This window comes from Augochlora pura, chromosome 2 (assembly GCF_028453695.1).
Source record: "Augochlora pura isolate Apur16 chromosome 2, APUR_v2.2.1, whole genome shotgun sequence".
Classification (NCBI taxonomy): domain Eukaryota; kingdom Metazoa; phylum Arthropoda; class Insecta; order Hymenoptera; family Halictidae; genus Augochlora; species Augochlora pura.
Window position 1 is genome coordinate 9,083,043 of NC_135773.1, and position 27,623 is coordinate 9,110,665.

A 27,623-nucleotide genomic window follows, 5' to 3' on the forward strand; every position below is an offset into this window, starting at 1 on the left:
ATGTGGAACTACATGCTCTTCTCGATTCTCATATTGTTCCTATCATTTTTCTACCACTGCTACTTCAACAAACCGGCCAGCATGATCGAGCATCCCGAAACTGATTACGATTACATAATCGGTAAGTAGCACTAATCGCTAATTCGTTCGACACGGTATTTCCTTCGGATTACCGGGCGAGTTACAAGTAACTTACGCCTCGTCAGAGGGGGGCCACAGTCAACGAAATTCGCATAATCCTTTAATCCGTCTGCTGGCTAGATCGAAGCAGATTTATACGCGTCTCGTGACTCGCGACAACTTATGCCAAATTGGATTTTCAAACATCGTTAGCTGATGCAATGTCTAAGCTAACTTTTTACCGTGTTGCGTGAGATTCGTTCGGATGCTTGTAGTTTCATGTGATCATTTTTCACCCGATAAATCAGTGAAATCAATTATTTCCTCAATGTTTGAGAAAATGTATGTTTTGATGATTTCTCTTTAGATTCTTCAATTACATGGAAAATTGCATCATTTATTAGGTAACAGAGTTTTATTGGACAATGCGGAAGATGGACTTTGTAATTAATAGTAATAGAAATTAAAAGATATGTGTACACTTTTTTAGCAGATTTCATTAAAACAGTTTAAACAAAGATATGGTTTAGCTTCATACGTATTATAAAAACTCACGATTCTTTTAGTACACGTACAAATACGCACACCTTTTTACATATTACATTACGACCAGGGATCGGCGACTAAAATTGTTTTATCGAGTTGTATATATCCTAACATAAAATCTGCAGTCTGTTTATGAAAAATAGAGTATGCTGGACTTATGATCGAAGTGTGTATTTTTATTTCATTCTGCGATGCTTCGATGTAATGTCAGCCTTCACTGTCAATAGAATCGAATAATCAGTGGTCAGATATACTACTAGCAACATGTTAACGTATTTCTTCCATTAAACTAATCAATTCTTTAAAGCAGTCTTGAACATCACATATTTTTATGAAAAAACTTCTTTCAATATTATTTTTTTCGTAACAAAGTGAAAGCTATTTGGAAAATTGGCCTACCGTACACGAATTCTTTGCAAATGTAACTTGTGAATAGGTATCTCGTTATGATCAATTTTTGCTAATTCTTTGAAGCTATTTTTTAATCATACTTATAATTCGTGCATCAATGAAACGCTGCACGAGCGTTAATAATACAAAAATATATCTGTTACTTACGGAGTTGGCGCTGGGACATCCGGTTGCGTGTTAGCATCTCGTCTCTCCGAAGTTTCGAACGTAACAGTGTTGTTAATCGAAGCTGGTGGATATTTCGGATGGGTGTCGTCAGTACCGCTTTTGTCGCCCATGACGCAAGGGACTGAGTTCGATTGGAGCTACTTGACAGAACCGCAGAAATTCTCCTCGAAAGGCTTCTGGAACTATGTAAATACACACTTATCGTTAAACATGATGTAAAATTTAGTAGACACGTTGATTTTGTTGACCTCAACTTGTTGCATCGCACGCATTGCCAATTTGTGGTCATATTGGTTCGTCGGTACGTTAATCGTATAAGCAGCAACTATTCCGTCGCTCAACAACTAAATTGAATATCAAGAAGAATACAAAATATATTTCATAGTTGCAAATTGGCAGCGTGCGAAGTCCTAATTTCTAGAGTCCAATAAAGTAAGACCAGAGCTAGGAGTTAAGTTACTATACCAGATAACGTTACGGTCACTGTGTTTACCATGTAAAACTCATCCTCGTTTTATGTTAATTAATGATGTTAAGTTGTAATTGGTAAAACGAACAACTATACTTAACACTAACTGTTTCCACAATCCCACATTTTTCATAATTTTGGAATTGCGCCGCTAGTCAACTAAAAGGCAAAATTGTGTGTCGGACAAGTTCGAAACTTCCACAGGTGCAAAAAGTGCCGAGGGGCAAAGGATTGGGCGGAAGCGGTCAAATAAACCACCTGGTCCACTCTTTCGGTAGACCAGACGACTACAACGGATGGCCAGAAGGTTGGTCCCACGCCGACCTGCTTCCGTATTTCGAGAGGGTGTCCGACATCATGAACGTGATGTCTAGCCCGGAAGAGGAGTTTCTGGTGGACGCTTTCTTGTCGGCGGAAGACGCGTTAAACACTAGCCACGTGACTCTGCAAAAGGGATTGTACACGGTGAAGAAAGGTTCACGGTGGTCCACGTATCACGCGTACTTGCAGAACGCTTGGAACAGAAAGAATCTACATATCCTGACGAACACATTGGTGTCGAAAGTACGATGCCTGTCCGTCCGTATTATTCACCCTCGACGATCGAGATCGCGCGATCGGAATTGTTCTATTCCCGTACGAAATTTTCCTTCTGGACAAAAATATAACCGAGAATGTTTAAGATCAGTTATATTTTTATTTAACAATGTTTTCAACATATTTTTGAAGGTGCTCCTTTTGGACATGTTAATGTTTTTATAAAACTTATGGAACATTGACAGGAATGAGATAGTAAAATTAGAATATTTAAATCTGGGGTCAAAATAGACCCGTGCCAAACAGCTTTTGCTCTATCGTTAAAGTACGCTCGTGTTTCGCGTGACTCGAGGGCAACGTTCCAAGCTGTCGATCCCCACAGATACGAAGAAAGGTTTATCGAACTTCCAGATATTTTTTAAAGACGGCGCCATGGCGACGGTGGACGGTGTCAAGGTTATTTACAAAAGTGGATCTATCGGTCGTATTGGTGCGAGAAAGGAGGTGATCCTCTGCGCTGGCGTGATCAACACGCCCCAGTTGCTCATGCTGTCTGGAATCGGGCCAGCCGAAGACCTGAACAAGTTTCAAGTAATCCACCACTGAGTTCCCAAAGACAACTACCAATGATAACTACCAAAATGCGATCGAGTGAATTAGATGAAATCGTTTTAGATATCAATAGTGAGCAATCTTCCAGCGGTAGGGAAGAACCTCTTCGATCAGATAATGCTGCCGATATACGTGAATCTTGAAGCTAGGGTGAGCATGACGTTGTTCAAGCTCCAAACACTGCCGGAGGTCGTGAACTACTTTGTCTTTGGAAGAGGCGAGTAAAAGATATGCTGAAGTAGTTTCTCTGTAGCTTGAGAACGGACTGTGGCGGGTAGTTTTAACGATTGTGTCGTGGTGCGAAGGATGGTATGCGACTAACGGAATCATGGGGATTGGTCGAACGAACAACAGCGGCGTCATGCTCTTCGGGATGGGCTCCACCGAGGAGAGACTGTTGAAATCTATATCCAACTATATGACTGAGGTAAACGCCGATGTTCTAAGCAATTATTACTTTATCTAGACAATAATTTCTTCGAAGAGTATTTCTGCCCAACCGATGTCAAATTGCATGATTTATAAATCAATTTAATTCGAAAGTTGTATGCACAGTGCAATGCTGAATTCGCTCAGTATCCTGAATCATACAATTACGAAGTAGCATACACGTAGAATAATTGTGCAGCCGTACAGGTCACTTTATCCGTCGTACAACAACAATTCTCAAGAGGGCTTCCTGTACTTGAGCTACTGTTTGCAACCGAAGAGTCGCGGGACCATCACATTAAAGTCGAGAAACATTCGACACCAACCGAAAATCGATCCTGCCTATTTCGAACATTACGACGATATTCTTTGCACGCACGAGGGTAACGATAATTCTTAACCGAAAACTGAATTACCCGCGAACACCGATTCACCGGTTTACTATCAGTAAAATGCGAATTCCGCAGCGATCAACTTTGCCGTTCAAACTCTGGAGTCCAAGATGTTCCGCGAGTTCGGCGCGAAGGTACATCTTCCCGATCTAGAAGAATGCCGTCACCTGCCGCAGGATTATCGGAATATCGAGTATTCTGAGTGCGTGATGAGGATCGGTGGTTTGACGAGCTATCACGCGTGTGGCTCCTGCAGGATGGGAGACGACGAGCATGCAGTTGTTGACGAGGAGTTACGGTAATGTCGACATTTTACGGTGCACTTTGTTCCAATGGATATATTCTACAATTTATTTCCTTTTATTTCCAATCATTCACATTAAAAATTACTATAGGATAATTTCCATCTGTTTTAAGTTAGACAATAATAATTCTATTGCATAAATTATGTTAAAATGATCTGCTTCGTTGCAGTGTAAGAGGAGTCAGCGGACTCAGGATAATGGACGCCAGCGTACTGCCTTCGCCGATTTCCGGCAATCCAAACTCCGTGTTCATTGCCATGGCGGAGAAGACAAGCGATTTGATACTCGGTCGTTTGACCAAGTGAAACCAACTTTGTTCATTCCGTGAAGTAAACAATAAATATATTGTTTCTTAAACTTCACCGAGTTCAACTTATCTCCCCTGCCACGTTACCAAGGACGTTCTACTCTAGACAGCATTGTACGTCCATAAGTCGTCCATTTCACATCCCATTTATGTCCGAACATCCCAAGTCCGTTTAGAACATATCTTGGACGTCTTTAGGACTTAAATTTCGGGCGTTCTAGAATCATGTATTTTTTCCCAGACAGTATACACAGACAATGTTAGATGACGTTGTGAGCGTTGTTAATAAAATCCTGTTTAGATCTTTTCAAATAGATATCTTAGTAAAAAGAATAAAAAATCGAACTTTTCGACATTTCTTTAATTTTATGTAGATACTTAAAAAAAACTGTTAAAAACGTGATCATATAAGTCACAGGACTCAATTTCGCATGCACAAAATGCCCAGTGTTATATAAAATGAAAATACCGTAGATCAGAAAAAACTATTTCGAAATATTTCTATGTCCAAGTAAATAATGTGAAAACTTCAAAATTCAATAGAAAATAATTGACTAATTGGTGTACGCGTATGTTCAAATATGTATGCGTGAAACACTTTCAACAATATTGTCAGGTGATAGACTGTTTGAACGCAAGTGCGACGGCTGATATATTTCGCAAGGTCGAGAAGTCGAGAACTCCACCAGTGGAGTTGCCGCAGTAAATCGAAATGGAACAGGGTCCGCGGAGCTTAGAAGAGGTTAATAGGGGTCTAGGTTCGGATTGAAAATGACCGGAAGAGGCTAACCGTTCCCAAGGGCCGGTCCTGGTCCACTCGCGCGGCTGCTTCGACCTTATCTAAGGCTTTAACGAGCGCGCGATCTATTAGAGATAAGAGGAGTCCGGCCGAAGAATAAATGACGCAGGCGATAATAGCATCGTTCCTCTCTTCATCCGTCTTTGCCCTGCCGTGCGATTGATTTCACGCAACTCAAACGATTTCATTCAGTCTCCATTATTTTTTCTTACGCTTTCATTCAATTCTCAACATTTCCTTTGTGAAATCAGGCCTTCGTTTATTTATTGTAGAGCTCGCCCCAGATTGCAATGGACACTGTACAGTGCCCCGGTATCGAACGTGCTAAAATTCAAGGACTCGCATACAAGAGGAATCATGTAAATTCGAAATAAAAGATGTACTTTTGTAACCTGTGTAAAATGCTAGGAAATAAGAGGTTGAATGTCGACAATCGATTTATGTTTGCATTTCAATCTTTAAAAAGCATGAAATAAAATAAAGTAAATGAGAAGTGAATAAAAATCGAAATTATAGGAGTAATATTCACACTAAAATTAGTATCTTCGTGACAATATTCAACCCTTAGCACTCGGAAAAATTTTTTGATTATACATACCAGCAATTCTGTACAGATGCAAATGTTGCGATTTTACTACATAAAGTCAAGTTGAAATAAAAGTCATAAGCCATTTATACTAATTTTTAAACGACGTTATTACAATATTTGCCGCAAGTAACGCATATATTGAATAAATAACTCCAATCGATAGATCAATAAACGTAAATGAAAAAATTAGCGATCCGTTATTTTAACGAGTTCTGTAATTGATAAGTAAACGATTTTATATTTGTTTATTAATTGTACATGATCATTTTACAGTATGAAAAAAGTAGTAAATAAAAAGAAATGTCTTTTTGATATCAATAAATAGTGACATCCGAGTACAAAGTATTAAACTTGTTACAAGAAATATGAAAATTGGGGTCGCGGTGAACGATCGCGTACACAGGGGTTAACTATCGGTCATCAAGGAAGAATTGGGGAACGGTTGGTGCACGGCTCGGAATCGGTAGAAAAATATGAAATATAAAAAAGAAGGAAAGCGTTGGGAGGGAAGGGATGATGGAAACAGCGTCGGAACAAAGAGCGGCTAGAAGTTTTGGTCGGGGCCAAGCAAAAGTTATTCTTGCCGGGTTCGGTGGCCGTGTTCCCGGCGTTTCGCGGAAAGAGGAAAAGAGCAGCGCTGCCTTTCGTCGCGTCGAAAAGCAGAGAAGAGCGGAGAGAGTCTTGGCAGCGTAAGCCTCGGAGATATATTGTCCGTTTGAATAACGTTGTAGGTGCTCTTGGGGGCCCACTCCGCGCCGGCAGCGGCCGTTTATTAAACGAATCAGTGTTATCGCGGTGAGAGAGCCCTCATGAATAAACCATCGAGTGTTTAGGGCGGCGGAAAGGTGGCGTGGCATCGGAGGGGGTTACGGCCTCGGTAGTAACCGCTTCCACCTTCCCGTGGCCCCCGGCGCGGCGCGGCGCGGCGCGGCAGAGAAAGGGGGCAGGATGTGCAAACTCTAACGGGCTAGGGGCGGTAAGCTCGCCACGGGGTGCGGCTATATTGTTTTCTTGATGAGCGCGAAACATCCCCCGAATCTCCGCCCGTATACCGGATAATTTTGCGCGTCACCCGGTGCCGCGGCAACTTTCGCGCCTTGGAAAGCTCACGAGGGCCGGCCGCGATGCATCATCGCCTGCAGTTTCTGCGGGATCACCGTATATCCGACCTGTACGAATCTCGAGTGCAGCTACGCAGCTGCGAACTTTCTACTGCCACATTTTTCTATTTAATCGCTTTTTCTCCTGTGTAATTTTCTGTTAAAAACTGTTGAGAGACCGCCTGATAACTCCAGTGGCTGCAAGGATGACCGCCGCAAGTCACATGTTTTCACTTCCGACATATTGTCAAATTATGATCACTTCGTATTAGCAGCGTTTCAAATTGCACCACCTTTTTCTGTCTATAGAATTTGTATTCGCTATGAATTTGTTTATGAATACGTAAATCCTATGTGGAACTGAGAATTCATTTAGATAATAAATTTCACTTTGCACTATGCAACATACCAGACTCGTTGAGAAGATTGTGAACGTAATCTACAAAATATGGTAGCCAAAACTGGGTCGATGTTGACATAAAATCGTGATCACTCGAAATTTCTTTTTTGAACTGGATGACTCTATTTTGAAGTGGACTGTCCAAATTTTAATCTTATATTAGTTCTGTTAAAAAAATTACACAAGAACGCCATTTAAACTCGAGTCGCTGTTGATTTCGCGGTTATTATTTAACCTGCGCTACTTCGTCTTAAAACAGACACTTCTATTTTGGATTTGAATTCAATGATATTAAGAAAACTCCATAGCTGGAACATAACTTACAATCTACTTGAAATTTTCAATAAAAATCGAATCATTTTTGTTCAAGTTAAGAACTGAAATTTTACGATTTCTTGAAGCTGTTCCGAATTTTCTATGGAAGCAAAATGACCCTGTCTCAAAATAAAATGTTCAAATTTTAATTTGAGACCAATGGTATGAATTTTTCGATATTTCAAATATTTGTTTCTTCGTTCATTGTGTTTCAATAATTTAATAAAATGTTATATAACTTCTCCTTAGCAGTATCAATCTTTTACATATCTTCCGCAAAAGAACAATCTTAAGAAAAGCGAGGATATCGTTAATTTAAAAAAGAACATTCTACAACCATAGTATACATAAATAAATGACAATATAACTTGATAAAAATTCCAGAAGGATGTAGTATCGTTAAACATACAATATTATGAAAAGTTGTTGATTTAGAAAAAAACTTTAAATTCTGCTTCTTCAATAATCGAAGACCAATTAAAAAAAAGACTGTCAAGATTTTTCAATACATTATGCAAGTACTACAAGATTTAGATATTCTTTATAAAAAAACGATTTCGAATTTCGACTTCGGTTCTATTTATCAGACAGATCGATGTGTTTGTTTCGTCGCCAACAATATTGTCGTTCCACTTGATGTTTACTTGATGCATTGATTATACTACTGCTTAGACAGTGAACAAAGTCCGGCGACCAGTTGAATTAATTTATAATACAACAAACGTGTGGAAGAAAATGTATGACTTAAACAAATTTGTCGAACAACGGCCATATTTGATTTTTATTTATTACGAGAAGAAGCAACGTATAATAGTCTCGTCGATGGCAATAAAAGAGATAAAAAGCAAGACAATGGAAGCACCAAAAATAGTATAAACTGGTTGGTTGACTTGCATAACCTGGCATTGGCCCTCGTAGCAGGGAGAGTGGGTGAAGCTGGAGGTACAGTCGCATACCGTATTGAGGTGTAAAGGTATTCCTTCCACGGGGGTTGGAGTGGGGGCGATAAGGGCTGAAATCACCGGGGGCAAAGGTCGCTCAGTTACACTCTGTCCACCGTCCGGTACGTTTTATTCCGGGGATATCTTCGTTTTATCGGACCCGGTAATCAAAATTTGTGCGTCTACATTCGTGCGTGGGTCAAATTGATAATGGTGTGACCTCCTACTAAATCTAGCGGGATCGCTTTTAGCGCACGATCGAAGATCTTTGGAAGATCACGCGGGAAACATTGCAAGAATAATTGTTCACGAATGATCGAACGGTAAAAACAATTCTCCACGTTGCGGTCGTGCTGAACGTTGCAACTGTTTACGCACGACAGGATTCGAGTGCGATTAGATAATTTTAATCAAAGGAGACAAGTTTCGGCAGTGAACACTGAACTGTTTGTGTTCTGTCTACTGGATAAAGGTTTAAATCGTTTCTACAGGCAATGCTTGTCATAATCGTTGATCGTTTGGAAATGAATACTTGAAAAGTTAAACTGAGAAAGGAGCTCTGTACAATTAAAATGTAATGTAAAAGTGAAAATGCAAATGCTCGGGAACGAAGCAAATGTCATTGGCAATTACAGTATTGTACACGTGCTCGATGATCGCAAGGAGGTTGACGATGGGCCCGTCAACCACCGTTGATCATACGGTGAAGGATTAGGCTTACAACACCTTCTTCCGTCACGTAATGTGGAGGATTCAAACGCATCCGCTGCATCTTCAGCAGGATACCAGATTCCACCCTTCGGCAGCTGCCATTCTATACAACGGTAGTTACTATTTCAAACTTAATTTAGCACTACCGGGTATTAAAGGCGACTAATATTCGATGATTTACAAGAATAATAAGACTAAACGTCGTTTAAACTTCTAGATATTTTTATTGTAACATATCCTCCATTTAAGAAATTTAATCAATTAGCGTCTCTACAATTTTAACGGATTTCAAATAAAAATTGCGAAACTGGTCAGATTGACCGTCATGGCAGGTTTAGTGTTAATAGATTGTTCCATCAACTTTTGTGCATTTCAGCAGAAATAATTGCTATGCGAGAATTCGATACAATTGAATTCAGGTAAATTAGTCGTAGTTAATTTTCGGTTTCCTTAAAAAATCAGTTTTATTTAATATTAAAATAATGATAACTTCGTAATCTCCGAACATAATGGTCTGTCATCAGACACTGCTAAGTATCTACTTGTATGTAAAAAATAGCAAGCTACATAGATTACTGCATTAATACTGGAACTACCGAGTCCTAATCGCAATTATTGTATATTGTTTTATAATAATGAGAATATTTGATTTATTTGAACTTTATAGGATTTCTATCATATTAGATGCTTGAATAAAGAAGTTTATCTAAGAATTTTTCATGTAAGCTTTTTTATAATATTAGGGAAAGAAAAAATCAGAGACCAGTATTTTGACTGATTTGGTACTGCTAGTGTTAAATATGCATCAATGCACTGAAGAAATCATGATTGACTTTCACAACTTTATCCATATTTCAAAACCGTAAAAATGCGACTCAAACATTTCTCTCTAGGACTATTAGTAACAATAAACATCGCAATGTGACAATTTTAAATAAGATACTGCACATCTTCCAACCCTATTTGTGTTGCATACATCCTATTTGGTCACAACAAAACTGGTCAGAAATGCAAAATAATCAAATCTTATGTCCATCACCGAAAACAAACTAAACGAATCGATGTAGTTAGTAACAAAAAATAAGATAGAGTTGAAACAAATAATTGTTTACAAACGTTCTAGCCACTGTTGAACAGTCTCCCCTTCTGTCCCATCGCTAGCCCTTTCATCGCTCCTGTCTGCGGATCGACCTCGCCTTCGTGCCGAGACAAATTCGGCGGAGTCGGTGCATGCGTATCTCTGCTTCCTGTTCGCAGAGAGGTTCAGCCTCCTGCAACGGACTTGCTCGCTGATTGGATCGACAGCTGGAGCCGGTGGTTCCGGGGCGGTCGGGGGCGGACAGGTCCAACTCTGGCAATTCCTGTTGGAGCTGCTCGCGGATTCGTCAAATTCCACCTGCATCGCGTGGGAGGGCTCGAACGGGGAGTTCAAGCTTACCGATCCGGACGAGGTTGCGCGCAGATGGGGAGAACGGAAGAGCAAGCCAAACATGAACTACGACAAACTGTCGCGGGCACTCAGGTAAACCGAAAAGATCATAACTAGACTCTAACCAGTGTGGCCTAGTTCATTTTTTAACTGAATGCATCCTTGAGACTCAGAAGTCTAACAATTTAAGTAATCTAGCAGACAAGTGAACAATATTTATAATTCATAATAATTGATTGATCATCCCAACTAGTTATACAAAAATTTAAAAACTATAGACTCTAATCTTAAAACGAGCTGATTACTCACACAGGAAAATGTTAAGAAGCATTTTAAAACATTGTCTACCTGATTCATACAAGATAGTGTCAGCAGACAATATCATTTTGAATGATTGCTCAGATTAAAGATGTCTATACAATATTAGTTGAGGGAGAACTTTTCATAAGTCTTCAATGATGTTCTAATCAAATAACTTTTTCATAATGTATCATGACGGTTGAAAATGTTCGTTAATAAGAAGATTTATGACGTTACAGGTACTACTACGACAAAAATATAATGACGAAGGTCCACGGGAAGCGTTACGCCTACAAATTCGATTTTCACGGACTAATGATGGCCTGTCAAGCGCAGGCTGGTGTTACATTAGAATCGTCGCCAACGAGCCGAGGTACAGGCGCAAATTGTCATCCTCATCATTCGCATCACACTCACCACTTGTATCCAACAGGAGCATCGGGTTCGCAACATCCTACGGTACCCGTACCTCCATCGGCTCCACCGCAACCACCGCCACCCCCGCATTATTGTTGGCCTTATCACCGATACTCTCCGCCTACGTAACATAAGATACCGATCGCGGTTAAGCATCTTTTGCAAAACGGAGATAGATCTGATGTATTGGTATTAGACCGCCGTGCAAATACCGTTTACAAGGCTTTTGTTACATGAAGAGGAAATAATCTTTGCTAAAACCGTTGTTATAAATGCGAAAGTTTGCTGTTGTAAAATGCAATTTGAATGAATAAGTTTTCGTAAATTCGGACGATCTTTGCTTCTTTTTATAACAAGCACACGGGCTGCGAGTTTATTGATTTATAATGTTAAGGAAAATTGGAATGGTGCGACGAATAAATGAGATTTTACTGTCTATAATATGTTTATAATAAGGTCTATAATGTGGTTGCAAATCGTTGCAACTGTAACTTCGACTACCATTCTAAAAACAAAGTTATCTAGAGAATGACACTCTTTAATCCTACGGTGATCGTTCTTTGATATTATGAAAAGAAAAATAGTTAATCCTGTTAATGCCATACGGAACAATCGTAATTCGTAAATTAAAATATTTATACCTCTTCTTTATAAAACTAAAATCGCTGTAAATAAATTGCACTGTTTTGACGGATAAAGTGGTAATATAGTTATCCTCGCTAAATATTCTCAATAAATGTACTGTACAGTTTATAAGCGAAGTGTTTACTTTGTAATTATTTCAATAAATAATTGAAGGAGTATGATGAATAAAAATTTATTGAAAAATATATATTAATGCATTTCTTGTTTTTTGAAATTTCCTTCACATGTGCAACAACAGGATTATGATTATTATTAAAAATATTTACATTAAATTTTTAAGTGAAAAAAATTCATAGATACCATCCTTACCGATATTCGAAAAATTTGGATATTTCATCGATGTTCGTAAAGCGTCACATAGGCGTCACTGCTTGTTAATTACGTGACCAATCAGAAGTGTCACAGAGTACAAGCAAAGGACCGCGTGCTCAATGGGTGCCATATCTCTTTCTTCGTGAGAAAAGGTAAATGGAAGCACGTCGCATGGCAATGCATTAAAAATCCGGATATTGTACTGCCATCGACAATTATTTTCTGTGAAAAAGTCTCAATATGTGAGACGGAAAGCATAATCATTAACATTTTCTTGTTATTTCAGCTTCCCGGTACTTCAGAAACATGTCGGACGTAGAGAAGTAAGTACGTTGTCTACAATTATGATCAACACGTTTTTTCTTGACTAGAAGAAGTGTTTTTTATAAAAACCATAGATTTCATTTTATGAAAAATCTGTACTAACTTTGCTACAAAAATTAAACTAGTTTCGAAAGCTCGGAAACGTTCCGGGAAATTAGTACATAACCTTCAGGATTCATATGTCAATTACTGAATACTGTATTTACAAGCAATATAGTACAGGACATAAATATTTTGTTTCTTTTTTATAGTGACGATGCTCCAGCGACGATTTCAACGGGAGGCTTACTCGATGTAAACTCAGCCCTCCAAGAGGTTCTTAAAAATGCTTTGATTCATGATGGAGTTGTTCATGGCCTTCATGAGGCAGCCAAAGCTTTGGACAAGTATGTTTCATAAACCTTATTATGCTACCAATACTTATTAGTTAGAAATTTTTTGTGATGATACATACAGGTTCCCTCTTCTGAGATGAACCCGTTACAAAAAATCTTAACAGTGCTGTCTATAACCTTATCTGAATTGAAAATAAGCTATTACTACAAGTGTTTATTAAAAAATCAAATTGTTATTTGAATGCTATATCTTTTATTTCAGGAGACAAGCTATGCTGTGTATCTTAGCTGAAAATTGCGATGAACCCATATACAAAAAACTTGTTCAAGCATTGTGCAATGAACATCAGATCCCATTAATTAAGGTAGATAATAATAAAAAACTGGGTGAATGGGCTGGACTATGCAAAATCGACAGTGCTGGTAAAGCTAGGAAAGTTGTCGGGTGCTCCTGTGTTGTTATAAAGGTATAAATACTTGATAAAGTGAATTATAATTTTTGATTATGGCAAATGATGATACCATAGGCTCCCTCTACTGAGAGAACCCAAATAAATATTACCATGCTGTCATGCCTTTCTGACCTTAATGACGATTTTGATACTTTTATAGTTTTTCAAAAATGTGTCATATTAACTGGTGTATTTTCTAATTTTAGGACTTTGGAGAAGACACTCCTGCAAAGGATGTTGTGATGGAATATTTCAAACAAAGTTCTGTACACTGAGACTCTTTTTAATAAAATATTCTACATAATATTGTACGTACTGTTCGTTCAATCCATATTTATTTTTATTTATAGAATATATTAAAATGAATACCGAATAACATTTTAAAAACTGATTTCCTTTTCTTAAGCTGGAAACTAACTTAAAAATTAAATTTTTGTTAGTGTACATACCAAAAACACAGCTACAGATATTGAACATACTGTATGCCCTATTTTGATTAATTCTGCTGTTTACATTCTTCGTGTTTCGTAATTTTATCACAAATAACTTTATGTTTTGTCCAGTCTTTTACTTGGCATTCTCTAGGATAATTATTCAATTAAAATATCTGGTAATGTTTTAGACTCCATTTTGTTTCTCAAAAGAAGACACGTATTGTACGTTATAATAGCTTTCCACCTCACAGCAATTTCGGAACATATGATTAAAGTTGGGTGGATAGCCATTGTGATAGTCAGTGAATACAAAGCTTTTTCTTTCGAAGAACTATAACATAAATGAAGTGTTCATTACCTCCCGCAATACCAAGCTGATTTACATTTGGAACAACGTTTTTGAGACACTCCTTGACACAAAAAGCATTCTTTCATCTCAATAGAATCCAATTTATCCAAATCGTAAGCGTCGCTTAAAATCTGCGCTGCACTTTTAACGTCTTCTGTATTCGTTGTGAATAGAAATTTTGCCTGACGTTTTGCCAATTTTTTCCATTTCTTATGGTATTTTTCTAAGAGCGATGCTTGTATCTGTTAACAATTTCGTTTGATTGATTGAAAACGATTTTGTTATCATTATTAAATTTTGAATTAACTGCGGCTGACCTGTAGCATAACTTCAACGTTTGGGGGTCGCGGTGCTTTAGACTGCGCTGATGATACACTTACGCAACTCAACCATCTTTTTAGATCCAGCAAAGGTGAAATTTGATCTAGTACAGTTTCATGTAGATATTTCTGCAACTAATTTTTAGAACAATTGGTATACTATCAACTATTCAAATTTCATTTTCACGTAGTACTACCTTCATCAAATGAGTTAATCTGTATTCTGTAAGTTCGTAATATGGCGCACTTTTTGGATTTAGCAGTAATTCTCTTAAACCAATCCAAACTTGTCCTTCGATTTTCGATACTTTTTCTTCTTCACCAGACTTAATTTTTTTCCAGGAACCATCGTATACCATATTTTCACCTGAGAATTTATGGTTTTATCGAAATCGTTATTTCGATTCTCCTCATGCAATATATAGGTTTAAATACCGTCATCATTTGTTTTTATCCACGGACGATTTTCAATTAGATCAACTAGCAGATATGGTACGTCGTGTGTAGACAGCATACGGGATAAAATGGAAAGCGGCAAATTATCTGAGAATTCTGCTAAATAACGAAGAATCGAAATACATCGCATACCGATATCAAACTTCAGTTCTTTTTTTCTTTCTAGTATTTCTTCGATGCAAGAACTAATAAATAGCGAATATGAGTACAGAATCTGATTACATGATTTAATAATTCATAATGACTTACTTAGGTTTTTTCACATTTTCGTAAACTTCATTAGCCAGGGGGGACACAATTTCGTAAACACATGTAATCGCGTAATCGACAAGATCGAGAGCCGTGTCTTCAATAGTTTCTGTACTTTCACAATGAAATAATACACTCTCCAGTAACGAGACAGCCAAATCTTCGTGATAAAGTACAGTGAAAAACATAAATGTATTTTGTGGTTCAGAATTTATTTGTAGCAAAAGGGGAAATACTTTGTGTTTCCACAAATGGATTTGGATTGCTTCGTATATAAGAATCGGAATCTACAATATTATGACGATATTTGTAATTTATTTTTGGAAAAAAGAGCAGTTAAAAAAGGTTTATAATCATACTAACTGTCCATTTCACTTTTATATTACAAATATTTAGTAATGGGAATGAGATGAACAATTGTTACGACTATGCCATTGCCATTATGTAAATCACAAAAGCAAATATTTGATGTACCTTCTTGTAAGAAACAAATAATTCTTTAACGCTCTCTTCTCTTAACGTGTTAACTTCAAGAACGCTCTGTTGATTTAATAACATCAATCTTTTATGAAATTCGTACCAACTAAAAATGACGATAAGATACATGTAGAAATAATAGCTATTTTTAACGGATTGCACAGAATTTACCCTTTAGTTCCAATATCTTCAAGCTGTGATGTTTGTAAACTTTGTATATAAGTTTCGATTTCCCATGGTGTAATTATACATTCTCTGAGGCTTGACATTTTTATGCGAACGAAGGAAAGGGTGTCGTCAACGAAAGTCAACCATTTGTAAACAAAATTTCGTAATCGGTGTCCTTGACAATGGCAGTCGCCTCGAACCCGAAGGGTTGCGATTGGAATGTTTCGGTAAATCGTAAATTTAAAGAATGTAATAAAGATAGCAGTGTAAAGTATTATAGAAGTTTGTAATTAGATATTACTTTACTTTAGAGAATAATTTTAGTAACTATAATGCTAGACACATATGTACTTCTCTTACGGAACTATTTTCCTAGTTATACAGGAAAAAGAATATTCAGTAGTACAATATACGAAAGTAGAATATTTTATTTGTTAGCAAAACTGGCTATTTGTAAGCAAAAACGGAAAAATGGCGCATTATTTAATACTGTAATGTTACAAAGGTTTATCACATAAAAATATCACACCAATTTCTAACAGAATGAACATCTATCAAAACTATTTAAAAGTATGGAAGTGTAGTATTTTTTAATTAAGTTAAATCAATTACATTATGATTCTCAGTGCTTGAATGTTTTCTTATATTTGCATCTTCTTTTTTCTTTTTTGGTATAGTAAATTCACTCAGTTCTCTTTCTTTCCGTTTACTGGGTAAAATACTTTGACGCGACTTATCTGGATTTTTCTTTTTATCTTTAATCACTGCCTCAACCGGTTTTGTTATTACTTCATCATTATCATTCTTATCATCATTATTCTCTTCAATATTAATTCCTTGAAAGTCTGGTATGTTATCAGACTCGTTAATACCTAATATTTTTTCTAATTCTTCAACTCGTTTCTGCAAAGCCATATTTCTGCTTTCTGAAAATGCCAATTTTTCTTCTAATTCCCTACAAAAATATTTATACATTACAGCATTACATGTTATATGTAATTTATTTTATTTTATGTAATTTATTTGCTTGTTATTAAAAAGTATTGGTACTAATGTCTAAGGTGTGCATATGATTATATATCTTACATTCGTTTTGATCGTTCTCCCTGTAAAGATTCATATTTTGAATTAGCCTTGGCAACATCTTCTTGACACTTCTTAAGTGTCATACATAGCTTTTTACGTTTATTGATGCTCTCAGCAAATTCTCTACAGATTATATGAATATAATTTACAATATTATGGATGTGAAAATATAGTAATTTAATTATTGTTTATTACTTACTTCTTTAGAACAGAAATATATCTGATAAGAGTATCAGGGTCTTTAGTGTTCCCAACCATTCGCATAACATCACCAACAGGAGCATTAAATAATATTTCCAATCTGAAATATACATAAAAGAAGCAAAATAAAATTCACAGTGTTACAATAAATAATAATTACATACGGCTTTAGTTCATCCACTTTACACTTCATTTGTATAAGTTCTTTCTTCACAATGCTACAGCTTTCATGTTGCATTTCTAATTGATACAAGGTTGAACTTTGTTTCCTAAGCTCACTTTCTACTTTTCGAACTTCTCTTTTTAGTCCATCATTTTGCTTATCTAAAGTAATATTTTTGGAAGTATAATATTGTATATCTTTTTCCTTCAATCGAATTTTAAACTCTAAATTTTGTATTTTTTCTTTCAAGCTGCAAGAATCCTCTTCTGCACCCTGACTGCTGGAAAGTGTCAAGTGCAACCTATGTATTTTTTGACGGGTGACTTTATCTCTACATTGCGGACAACTTTTTGATCTGCAAATAAAATAGTATATCTATATAAATATGCATAATAAAGTGAAAGTACTTTGTACTCCATAACGTTGGTTCATGTTTTCCTATTACATCCACAAAATGATTTACCGTTCAAGCCATTGTCCTAAACAATGGTAATGGAACACATGACCACATTCAGTGTGATAAATGTTATCACAATCCATGAGATTATCCTTGCAAATTGAACATATAGCAATAGTCATGTTGATGTTAAAATTTTTTAAATTGAGGATTCTTAATCTTACTGTTTACATTGATAATGAACCTATTATTTCTTGGACGAGTTTGTTAGTAATGTTAATTGATCAATCCTCTTACTTTATAAATTTATAGATTTACTTTTGAACAACTCTGACGAAATCTTTTCATTTCACTGAGAAAAGATCTACTGCCTCAGATCTACCATGAAAAATACGACTTATTTGTGTTGAATGTTGTTGATACATGACACATACAGTCGCGTTCAAAATTTAGGGACACCTGAATTCCCTAAATATGTATATCTATGAAATCTAAATTTATTATTTTTGCAAAACAACAACCATACCAATTTTATATGTACAATTATAATATACGAATCTATATATAATTTACTCATTTATAAAGCATTAAATAATTGTAACAGCATTTATTTGCTGTCGCAAAATAAATACAGTCCTACATATGCAAATTTTTGCACGTGATTGCATTTCCAGTGCAGCCAATTTAAAATTTTGATTGCAAGACTGAATGCATATTTCTTTGAATTGAATAAATATTTACTTATTTGAAATTTCTTCAATTTCTTATTTCTTTAAAGCAATAAACGGGTGATGCAGGCAAGCAATGAAGGTGGTATGTTCGTACGAATGGAAAAACTATTAAAAATATCACAATTTAAAAGATATTAACAATCGTTAATTTCACGAAATACTCGTACAATGTTAATTTCTGTATCATTATGTACATATTAAACAACCGATTGACAGAATTCCTGAATTGGCTATTGAGAATATCTTCAGCAGTGTATTTCCAGGTGTGCGCTAGGGATTTTTCCTAGGTTTCGTGTTTAGTTGTCGGTCAGTATTGTAGTCCAACAATCGATTTGGCCAGCAATTTCAGCTGTCCGAAACTTCGCGAAAGAGAACTAGTTACCAGTGGTACCTTCTAGAAAGAACATCTCGTAGAAACACTAGCCAACAATATCGGAAAATCGCCGGTATACATGTGAATGCGTGAATATTATCATTAAGTTCCTTCCAATTCCTGTCAAAAATAAATATCAGATTGTGGTACGTTCGTAAACATCGTCTACACAAAGTAATTAAGGAGTCTTGTTTTCCAAGGTGGGTGTCCATGTCGGCTCAAACATATATATACTTGGCATGCTCGCAATAAAATACAAATTTATAATCATTTTCGGTCTCTTATTTTATGATTATCGTTCTACTTTACATCGTTTCGCGCAATCATACGCATCTATGATACTGTGCAAATTCTATTCAAGAGTATGTAGAAAACATTCAACGTATGCGTAACGTTGGTTATTCGTTGGCTACACGATACTTGAGTGGCAATTAATCTAGTGGTGATTATCGATCGTGAAAACAATTCTATGAATATTCTATGATAAGGATCAGATATGTTCTTCGAATGATCGATATTCTAGAAACATCAAATTAAGATCCTATTATCCGGTGCCATTAGGATTATTTAATTTTACAGTAATGAAAAAACGATGATGTCTGAAGCAATATTAGTTTGAAATTCCAGGTTTTTATACAGTGATCGCAAATATTTATCAGCTTATAGTTTTATTGTCATTAATATTCCGCAAAAAAAGTTTACCGGTTTCGCGCTTAATTTTAACCACATGACTTACCGGCCGAATTGTTACGAAGTTCGACGAACCTTGCCGAAGTCCGCCGGCGATACCTAAAACTGCTGCCACTCCTGAGTTTTTGCAAATTAAAAATGTTAATTAGACAGGTTGGAAAGTGTTTTGCGCGATTTAAATTCTCTTTTGAGTAGATACTCAAGTCTGTATATTATATACATATATGAAGAACGTTTGATCAAAATACTCTTGTTTAATGATTTTGTGTTGTTTTGTGTTGTACGTCAACTTTATCAGTTTCGGGAAGATATACGTTCTTCAGGTAAACTGTTTGGTTATGTTTAAAGTTGAATTATTACCCGCTCTGCTAATTTATGTAATGTAACAGAAATGAATAAACAATATAAAGTTATTATTGTAAAACGTGAAGTATTAAGGATTATATATAACATTACTATAAAAGTTGCATACGCTATTTGATTAAATTACTCAATGGCAGTAGTAATTGCGTCCCCGTTGATAACTTTGAGTATTTAATAGAAGTTAATAGTGTCTTTTACGATCATCAATTTACTCCTCTGGATATCTCAGTACTAATTTACTATATACAGTATTAAAAAGAAATTGTTCAATATCTTACAAAGAAAACTATTTATGGTTGACTTTCCTAACTATGTTTACTAAGGTTTTTTTTACTCAATATTGTGTGTTTTGTACAGCACGCAAGTATTGAATGGTTCTTTTTAACACATTCGCATCGAGCTATTTTTCCTTAAATTTTCATATAAATCGGGCCATTTTAGCAATGTGAAGATATTTTAACATTTAGGTAAATGAGAATTCTCGTTTCCCGACGACAACGTTTTCTTTTTAAAACGAGAATTCTCGTTTCCCAATGCGAATGGGTTAATGTAACGTTAAAAAACTGTTTGCAGCATAATCTAAATTGCTTTCATGTAAGTAACCATTATTTTCTATTTTACCACTTTACTTTATCTCTTTGTTATCTTATTTCAACGGCTCCTTTTTTAATTGCTTCTTATTGACGTGAAAGTAACAGAAAAAGTTATACCAAATTAGTGAAGAATTAATTTCTGACGAAAGAACAAGACATAATAAGTTCCTTTGATTGTATTGTAATATAAATAATAATATAAACAATAATCAATAATTACATATGACATATCAATTTGTATGACTAAAATGATGAGTCGAGTGAAAGAAATGTATTGTCAGAGTCGGAGAGGAATTTCCTTTTCGCCGAGTTCACCGGTCATCCTGTTCATCCAAATTTTCGAACCCTTCTGGATGTAATCGTGATTGCGCGAGGACCGTGCCCTTTTCTAATCACGCAAATTAGTCGCGGAGTTGAGGCGATAAGGAGGTGCGAGCGACAGACAGTTGGGGGACACGTTGCACGTCATTTAACCGAGGGGGAGGGATGGAAAACGTTTATGGTCGCGGTTGCGTAACGGTGTGTGTTTTTGGTCGCGAAAACTGTTCGAAAAATGATCGTTTTATCTCGGCCGAGTGCTCTAACGAACCGACTTAATTTTAGCCGATGACGCGGTCATTATTTTCCCCGTCAACCACGCGTTCGCGATTTTTACCTCGGCCCGTCACGGTCGTTCCTCTTCGATCTCTATTGTTCAGGAAATCGGATCGCCGGCAAGACCTTCGTCTCCGTTCCATCGATTTTCTCTCCATCGTCGAATCCTTCTTTTCCATGGCCTTCCTCTCCGGAGCAAAAGACCGGGGCCGCGTGCGCGACGCGTGCCAATTTCCTTCGTTATCCTCTCAGCTTGTTATTAGCTAACACTGACACGTGATGATAACGTGACGATAACGTCTCCCGACCCCCTCGCCCTCGCCCCGCAAGATCTCGTCTGAGTAATTCTCCTTTTACCCCACCTTCCACTTCATCTATCCGCCGTAATCGGCGAATTGTTTTCATTTATATTTTACGAGCCGAAAACTCGACTTAATTAGGCTATCCGAGCGCCGTTCGACGCGCTCCGGTCGAACAATTACGCGTTAATTACCACCCTCGGACTCCTCCTTAACAACGACAAAAACTGAGGAACGTCACCGCGGATTTCTCGCGGTTCTTTTTCATCGCGTTCCGCCGAGTGTTCTTTCCGGTGCGTTTCGCAACCGACACGCGCGAGAATTTCAACAAACACTCGTGGTTTCGTTCCCATTTTCGGTACAGATTATTCAATAAAATAAATAGCGATGGCGATTGTGCCGCCGATAATGTCGCGATTTCTCCAGAAGCCCGGCCGAATCCGAGATTGTCGGGACCCGGTCGCGATAACGATTTATTCGGCGAGAAAGTAAATATTTTTTCCGCGTTGTCACCCGCGCGGTTACGGTCGTTTCGGGGCTCGAAATTTATCGCGTTCGTCGTCTTCGGACTATTTCGTTTGTCAGGCATGTTTCATCCCTCGCTATATTTTGCTCATAGTCGCGAAGATTAAAGCTGTCTCGTCTTCGTTAATTTCCAGCTCACATTTACTTTAATTAGCAGATGCTCGACATTTTTCCCGAGGATCAATGAATAGTTTAACTTCCGTTTCTCGTATGCAATAAAATGAGGTACGCACTATTTTAATCGAAAACTTTTTCCTACGAGAGAGTAGAGCAGAATTTGTTTTGTCTTCGAACAAAGAAATCGAAAAGATTAAGCATCAGTGTATTAGGCTGATTAACTCACGTACTTTAAAATAGAAAGTTAAAGTTGATTTAGTGACTCCAAAGCACCACTAAAAATTGTCTTATTGAATTTCAAAATAATTTTAATAATATTACCAAATTTATTGGCATTTGAAAAACTGTTAACAGAGTAACTGTTGCACAAGTCACAAAATTCAATTTCAAGTATAAAATGACTTTGGATTTCGATTTAAAATGGCTCCAACTGCGAAGCATCAATACGTTTGTCTTCCGAACAAAGAGTCTGTACATCATTCCAGTAGACGAGAACGCTTTGAATATTCTCATTTCTAAGCAAGCAATCTCCAAAGTGAATTATTTTATTATTTTTAAATTGATTAAATTTGTATTTCCATCGCACGGGTTCTCCCGATTTCTTCGATTTAACACCAAGAGGCGAATTCAATTAAAAACCAAGGACAGATAACGATTAAACCATATGCTTGTAAGCTTCCAGCATACATTTCCAGACGAATTAGATTGTATTTCGTGTCTAGGGTATTGCAACACAACTGCATATTAATTCGCTTGCAACTGCGGCACTGTTTCTCTAGGAACGGAGCACGAACGTAGTTTGATACGAGTTGATTGAATTAATAAGAAGTTCCTAGGACGGATGATACCGATAAGGCCGACAACGGAATCCTTGATGCGTAACCCGCATAACGTAACGAAAATATTGAGACACCTTTTGAAACGGAACATTACTTTTTTCAAATCTGGATTAAACGATATGAATTTTTTTTAGACAATAGAGCGACCAATCTACGATGCCATAACAGAATGCTCTTTTAAATTCTGCTATTACTTAGAATCACGGAAGAAAATAAAAAGCTCATGTTTTTAATAGAAAATAGATTTAAGAAAATAGTTTATTTATTGTTTCGTAGACTAGAGCGTCTATTTAAGTTTAGTACATTTCTAAAAAAAAGTTATAGCACTTTAAAAGGTATCTGAAGGTTACTGGGAGTGACTGTAGTTCTTTCCGTAACATCGGATGACCAAGCTAGGAAGACAACGCGGGGGAAAAAAATTGTCGAAGTAATTTGTCTTTTTCAAGAGTTTCTTAAGAGAAGAAGGCAACGAATGGACTTCGGTTTCTCTGTCCTAATCTTCGGACCGAAATAGATCGAACCACAAAGCGTGGCAAAAATCAAACACCGAACAATACTGCCGTGCGCGATCTTGTTTGTCTCGAGGAGAAGGACGTGTCGTACACGGTTTAAGCTGGCCTTAAATATTTACCTGGACGATACGCAATCGTAGAACGATTGGTGGTTTCTATTTCGCGGTGTTAGATATCCCGAAATTTCGTTTGTCGTGCGTTCGTTCCGGACCGCGCGCCTTCGCGCCGTTCTATTGGGCGTTATGTAATTGCGGCCATTAATTACTATCCGCCTCGACTTTGATCGGTTGAAACAAATACGGCAAAAGTAGAGAAAACGCAACGAATTCGAAACTTGCAAAAAGCTGCTGGTGAAATGTTTTTCGGGATAGGTGGTTGAGCTTGAGCAGGAAACTATTATTCATCCTAAAATCGGTCCTAGACCCAAACATAACGAGTTAAATATCGTGTTCCTCGTTACAACAAAAGAATCCGGTATAGCTCGCTGTCGAACTGCCAATAGTTTCGCGACCGTTGACGCACATATATACGCTTTTTGAGCTCTGAAACCGGAAGCCGATGACGCATCGTTATGTCTCTTAAAGTCCATAGCTGGATAAATGTCGCTGGCAAAATGTGATTCACGGTGCCTCCAATTATAGTCAAAATACGAGTATTCTGTTATAGAGAGAACTAGATAGCGTATGAGCTTTTGAATAAAAAGGAATTAAGTAGCAGCAACGTGGTTTGTTGGAGATTATTTGAATTGAGAAGTTTCACGAAATCGAAATCTCGATACAGGCTTCGTCGCTCGAGAACGTTGATCGACAACAAAGTTCTGGCAGTTGCACTTTGGCCATCGAAAGATCAAAATATTTACACACTTATCGCTGCACCCCCATGGGGCACGTAAGTTGTGAATATGTTATACGTGTACTAAGTATTTGTTTTCTTTAAAATAATAGCTCATATATCGATGGATCATTCATTAAATACATTTGAAAAAGCTATAGGAAGTTATTATGATCTTTTAAATTTACTTCCAAGTTAATTATATTGAACCAGTACATATTATAACATATATATTATAATCAAAGTAATGTCGATTTTATGAAAGAAAATTGAATTTTTATTTCGTTGATAGGCTTTACTGTAGGTGTTTTTGCTTATTGCTTCTACTATACATATATTAAGTTCTCAAGTTTTTTTATTTGCAACTATAAAATATTTTATACAAGAAATATGTGCAAAACACGCTATATCTAATTTCAATGTAAAAATTAATATCAAATTTAATCACTTATAAGCAATATGTACATGTCATATTCATTCGTTCATAAACAATACGTAAGTATCATATTCATAAATAATATAGTTTAGTGATAATCTAATAGATTCTGCATCTCTATTGTGGTCACAAATTCAGTTAAGAGTTGAACGAAAATCAGCGGTGGATTTCGAAAGTAGAGATTTCATCCTTCAAAAAGATTCAATTATTTGTCCAGAATTACGGACTAATTACCGAAGATTGACAATTTAGCGTTCGCATACTTTCGCGAACCACCGCGTGTTCGTAAATGATCATGTCTTCACTTCCCCGTCTATTGTATCAGCCAAAATCATCTTAAATGAAAAATCAACAATGAATAGTTAAATTAGATGCACCGATTCGACTGGATAATTTTACGAAAATTAGAACAGCAAACACATCGTCAAATTTTCGAAAATCGTAGCCAGTATCAATATGCTAGTCAATGTATTAATGCTAAGTTTACGGAAGCCGTAGAAATGGCAGACCACTAATTTTTTAATTCGCGTTATTCAGATTGCAAAGATACATTCATAAGTTATTTAATCAAATCAAGTGTTGCAATATTACAATACTAAACCATTCTGGAAGGGGATTTTTAAAGTGCTAAATACACTTTCCTCAAAGAACTAAATTCTACGTCAAACGCTTGCACGATGGAAAGAATGAGTCAGTATATTTTAATTTTCTCTTAGATGCGTCATAGAACTGTATGAATGCAATTTCTAAAATGAGATGTACATTCCGATGTTGTCTATACGTCGACATTCGTCCTAAATATTAAATAATAAACATTACAATAACAATCGTTAAAAATCAGAATAAATGACTTAACGTTATTATAATGAGCTAACATAAAGCAGCCACTTTTAGTGCTCCGTAAATTTAGCGTTAACGCGACCTTTTTTTCCCGCGTGTCTCTTCCTCATTCGGCGGCGTCACTGAAAGAAAGTGAAAAATACGGTGCAGCTCGGCAGACAGCCAGTCGCCGGAAGCGCGAAGCGTGGTAGACCGGTGACGGTACCGGCCGGTGATTGGTCATTGGCGAAGGTGTCTCGCGAAGAACGAAAGTGCGAAAACGCTACCATCGCGATCCGGATTAGACCGTGGCGCAGCCGAAGTCGCTTAGTGATCTATCCGTCGTCGGTGCGGTATTGACAGTGGTAACGTCGCGGTGGAACGTGTACGGCTCTCTGCTGGTCGACGTCGACAACGACATCGTGTTCGTACGTGCGTTTGTCGTCCCATTAGCAGCGGCGCGCGTTATCCGGGAATTAATAGATAACGGGCCGCCGATAACCCTGATCGTCTGTCACGACACGCGACGACGCTCCGCGACAGGACGACAGAGACCGGCCGAGAATAAGAAGAGGAGGCGGCGAGGTATGTTTACGTGTGCCGACGGTGGTGCCGGGGCGGTGGTGTGCACGAGGAGGAACCGGTGGGTGGCCAAAAGGTCGCGGCCCCGTCATTGATACGGTCGCAGAGAGAGCGCACTTTGGACCAATTCCTCGCTACGGCTAACTCGAATAAACTCAGGGCAACGCGGCGTCGTTACTTCAGTGCTACTTCGGCCACGCACCGCGGCACACTCACGCGACTTGCGGCTTCATCTTCTTCTTCATCTTCTTCTATTACTACCATCACTGATACCAAAACTGCTACTAGACTAATACTATAACCAACACTAGAACGAACATAGAGGCAACGCTAGAGTCAACGCTAAGACTATTACCGCATCCCCATCAGGACCACCCTCTCTCTGTCTTTTCCCGCTTGTTACTCCTACCTTGCGATCAATCCCGTGCTGACTCGCGATCGGTGACAAGCATCGAGAGAATTGGCACGCGAATCGGCACACATCCGGGCCACATAATCGTCGGAACAACACACACCGCGGATAGAGACAGTCAGAGTGGACAGAGCATCACGCGACGCTCTCCAATAGAGCAAGAATCGACTAGCGAGACCCGACCCGGTTCGCGCGGATTTCTTTTGACTTCGGCTCCGCTTTGCGCACGTGATCGCACGTGACACACGCGACACGGTTAAGCAGACGTTGTTGAACCGGTGGGCCGCGCGTACAGATCGGACGCCACGGAAAGAGGAAGAGAGGACACGGAATCGAGCGTCACCGCCGCACGCCGGTGGTGGTCACCGTCAATCACGGACCGACTGATAGACGATTTGAAACTCGCGGAAATGTCTACAGAGCCGGGCAGCTTCTCCTCCAACGGGAGCATGATCGTTGTGAGCAACAGGTTGCCGTTCGTGCTGAAGAGGAACGAGTTGAGCGGCCAGCTGGAACGCAAGGCCAGGTTAGTATGCTCAGCTTGCATATTACAGCCGAATACGCTTTATCGATCCCCTCACGCCGCCTTTTCCTTGCGCCTCCTGCATTGAATGCTGCCGACTTGTCTAGAACTATACCTGCACAGCCTGAAAAGTAGATAGTTTATGTTGTTTTGTTGTATTGAAAAGGCTGTATTTATTTAAACCTTCCGTCATTTTTATTATAATGCATGCTTGCATAAAAAAATCGAGTCAATCGTTTCTTAAGAATGAATCTTCCACAAAAAATGTGGAGTCAGTCATTTGACCGGCAATGGTAGGTTTAGTGCACTCTTGCCGCACCGCCGATATGTTATGCGATTTGTCATTTCTTTCCTGCGATTTTAGAGAATTACCATTCTGAGACCTTACGAAGTAGGTAATGTTTGAGAATTTGTATATAGGTAATTAATAAGTAAAAGCTTTTTACTTTCTGATAGAACATAAATCGAAGTTTCAGTTTTGTTTTATATTTTCTTGAAAGTAGAAATAATATCCACAGTCTAATTATTAGTGACTACGTTAAAGAAGCATGTAATTAAAAAAAATGTGAGGTCTAGGTTTTTATTAAATGGCAAAGTTCAATATCGTTTAGGGAGGCTAACACACTTTTACACGAATCTGTTGTTTCTCTGATTACCATTTTTCGACAGAGATTTTGCTAATTCGAATTCAACAGATGACAACTCTGGTTCGATCGTAA

At 37.6% G+C, this 27,623-nt stretch overlaps 5 protein-coding genes and 1 long non-coding RNA gene across 12 annotated transcripts in view; 4 read left to right on the forward strand and 2 right to left on the reverse strand.

Moving 5' to 3' along the window:
* LOC144478409 (neither inactivation nor afterpotential protein G) lies at window positions 1–4,310 on the forward strand. 2 transcript variants are annotated; one of them, XM_078196263.1, is made up of 9 exons: window positions 1–121; window positions 1,229–1,431; window positions 1,919–2,278; window positions 2,663–2,842; window positions 2,927–3,080; window positions 3,169–3,290; window positions 3,492–3,675; window positions 3,760–3,982; window positions 4,159–4,310. In XM_078196263.1, exons 1-9 carry the CDS (start codon window positions 1–3, stop codon window positions 4,292–4,294), a joined length of 1,683 nt encoding a protein of 560 aa, XP_078052389.1. In that variant the 3' UTR covers window positions 4,295–4,310. The 2 variants fall into 2 exon arrangements, with proteins under 2 accessions (XP_078052389.1, XP_078052391.1); XM_078196265.1 differs by lacking the exon at window positions 4,159–4,310 and having other exon boundaries at window positions 3,500–3,675; window positions 3,760–3,976.
* Window positions 554–26,472, reverse strand: LOC144478412 (uncharacterized). 2 transcript variants are annotated; one of them, XR_013495338.1, is made up of 3 exons: window positions 26,379–26,472; window positions 1,225–1,427; window positions 554–883 (listed from the first exon to the last, which is right to left on the reverse strand). It is a non-coding gene; the product is annotated as an uncharacterized LOC144478412 (long non-coding RNA). The 2 variants fall into 2 exon arrangements; XR_013495339.1 differs by lacking the exon at window positions 26,379–26,472 and adding an exon at window positions 10,268–10,340.
* Window positions 9,183–11,426, forward strand: LOC144478410 (protein c-ets-1-B). The gene is made up of 3 exons (XM_078196266.1): window positions 9,183–9,264; window positions 10,409–10,673; window positions 11,120–11,426. The coding sequence occupies exons 1-3, from the start codon at window positions 9,183–9,185 to the stop codon at window positions 11,424–11,426; spliced, it is 654 nt and encodes a 217-aa protein (XP_078052392.1).
* On the forward strand, window positions 12,336–13,676 carry Rps12 (ribosomal protein S12). Its single transcript, XM_078196267.1, has 5 exons — window positions 12,336–12,406; window positions 12,541–12,577; window positions 12,830–12,964; window positions 13,176–13,380; window positions 13,572–13,676. The coding sequence occupies exons 2-5, from the start codon at window positions 12,561–12,563 to the stop codon at window positions 13,638–13,640; spliced, it is 426 nt and encodes a 141-aa protein (XP_078052393.1). The 5' UTR covers window positions 12,336–12,406; window positions 12,541–12,560; the 3' UTR covers window positions 13,641–13,676.
* On the reverse strand, window positions 13,697–18,098 carry Zmynd10 (zinc finger MYND-type containing 10). Its single transcript, XM_078195967.1, has 13 exons — window positions 17,732–18,098; window positions 17,270–17,623; window positions 17,104–17,205; window positions 16,905–17,027; window positions 16,425–16,773; window positions 15,822–16,108; window positions 15,648–15,756; window positions 15,174–15,460; window positions 14,904–15,109; window positions 14,666–14,835; window positions 14,466–14,603; window positions 14,158–14,390; window positions 13,697–13,946 (listed from the first exon to the last, which is right to left on the reverse strand). Exons 1-13 carry the CDS (start codon window positions 17,845–17,847, stop codon window positions 13,862–13,864), a joined length of 2,559 nt encoding a protein of 852 aa, XP_078052093.1. The 5' UTR covers window positions 17,848–18,098; the 3' UTR covers window positions 13,697–13,861.
* Tps1 (Trehalose-6-phosphate synthase 1) overlaps window positions 18,787–27,623 on the forward strand; it is a 36,841-nt gene continuing 28,004 nt past the window's right edge. Inside the window, exons 1-2 of one of the 5 annotated variants that reach the window (XM_078196260.1) lie at window positions 18,787–18,969; window positions 26,802–26,907. In XM_078196260.1, the coding sequence (XP_078052386.1) occupies window positions 26,831–26,907 (77 nt within the window). In that variant the 5' untranslated portion in view covers window positions 18,787–18,969; window positions 26,802–26,830. Of the gene's footprint in view, window positions 18,970–20,395; window positions 20,417–25,994; window positions 26,908–27,623 lie in introns of those variants that run through there. The other 4 variants (XM_078196261.1, XM_078196262.1, XM_078196258.1 and 1 more) reach the window with 4 other exon arrangements.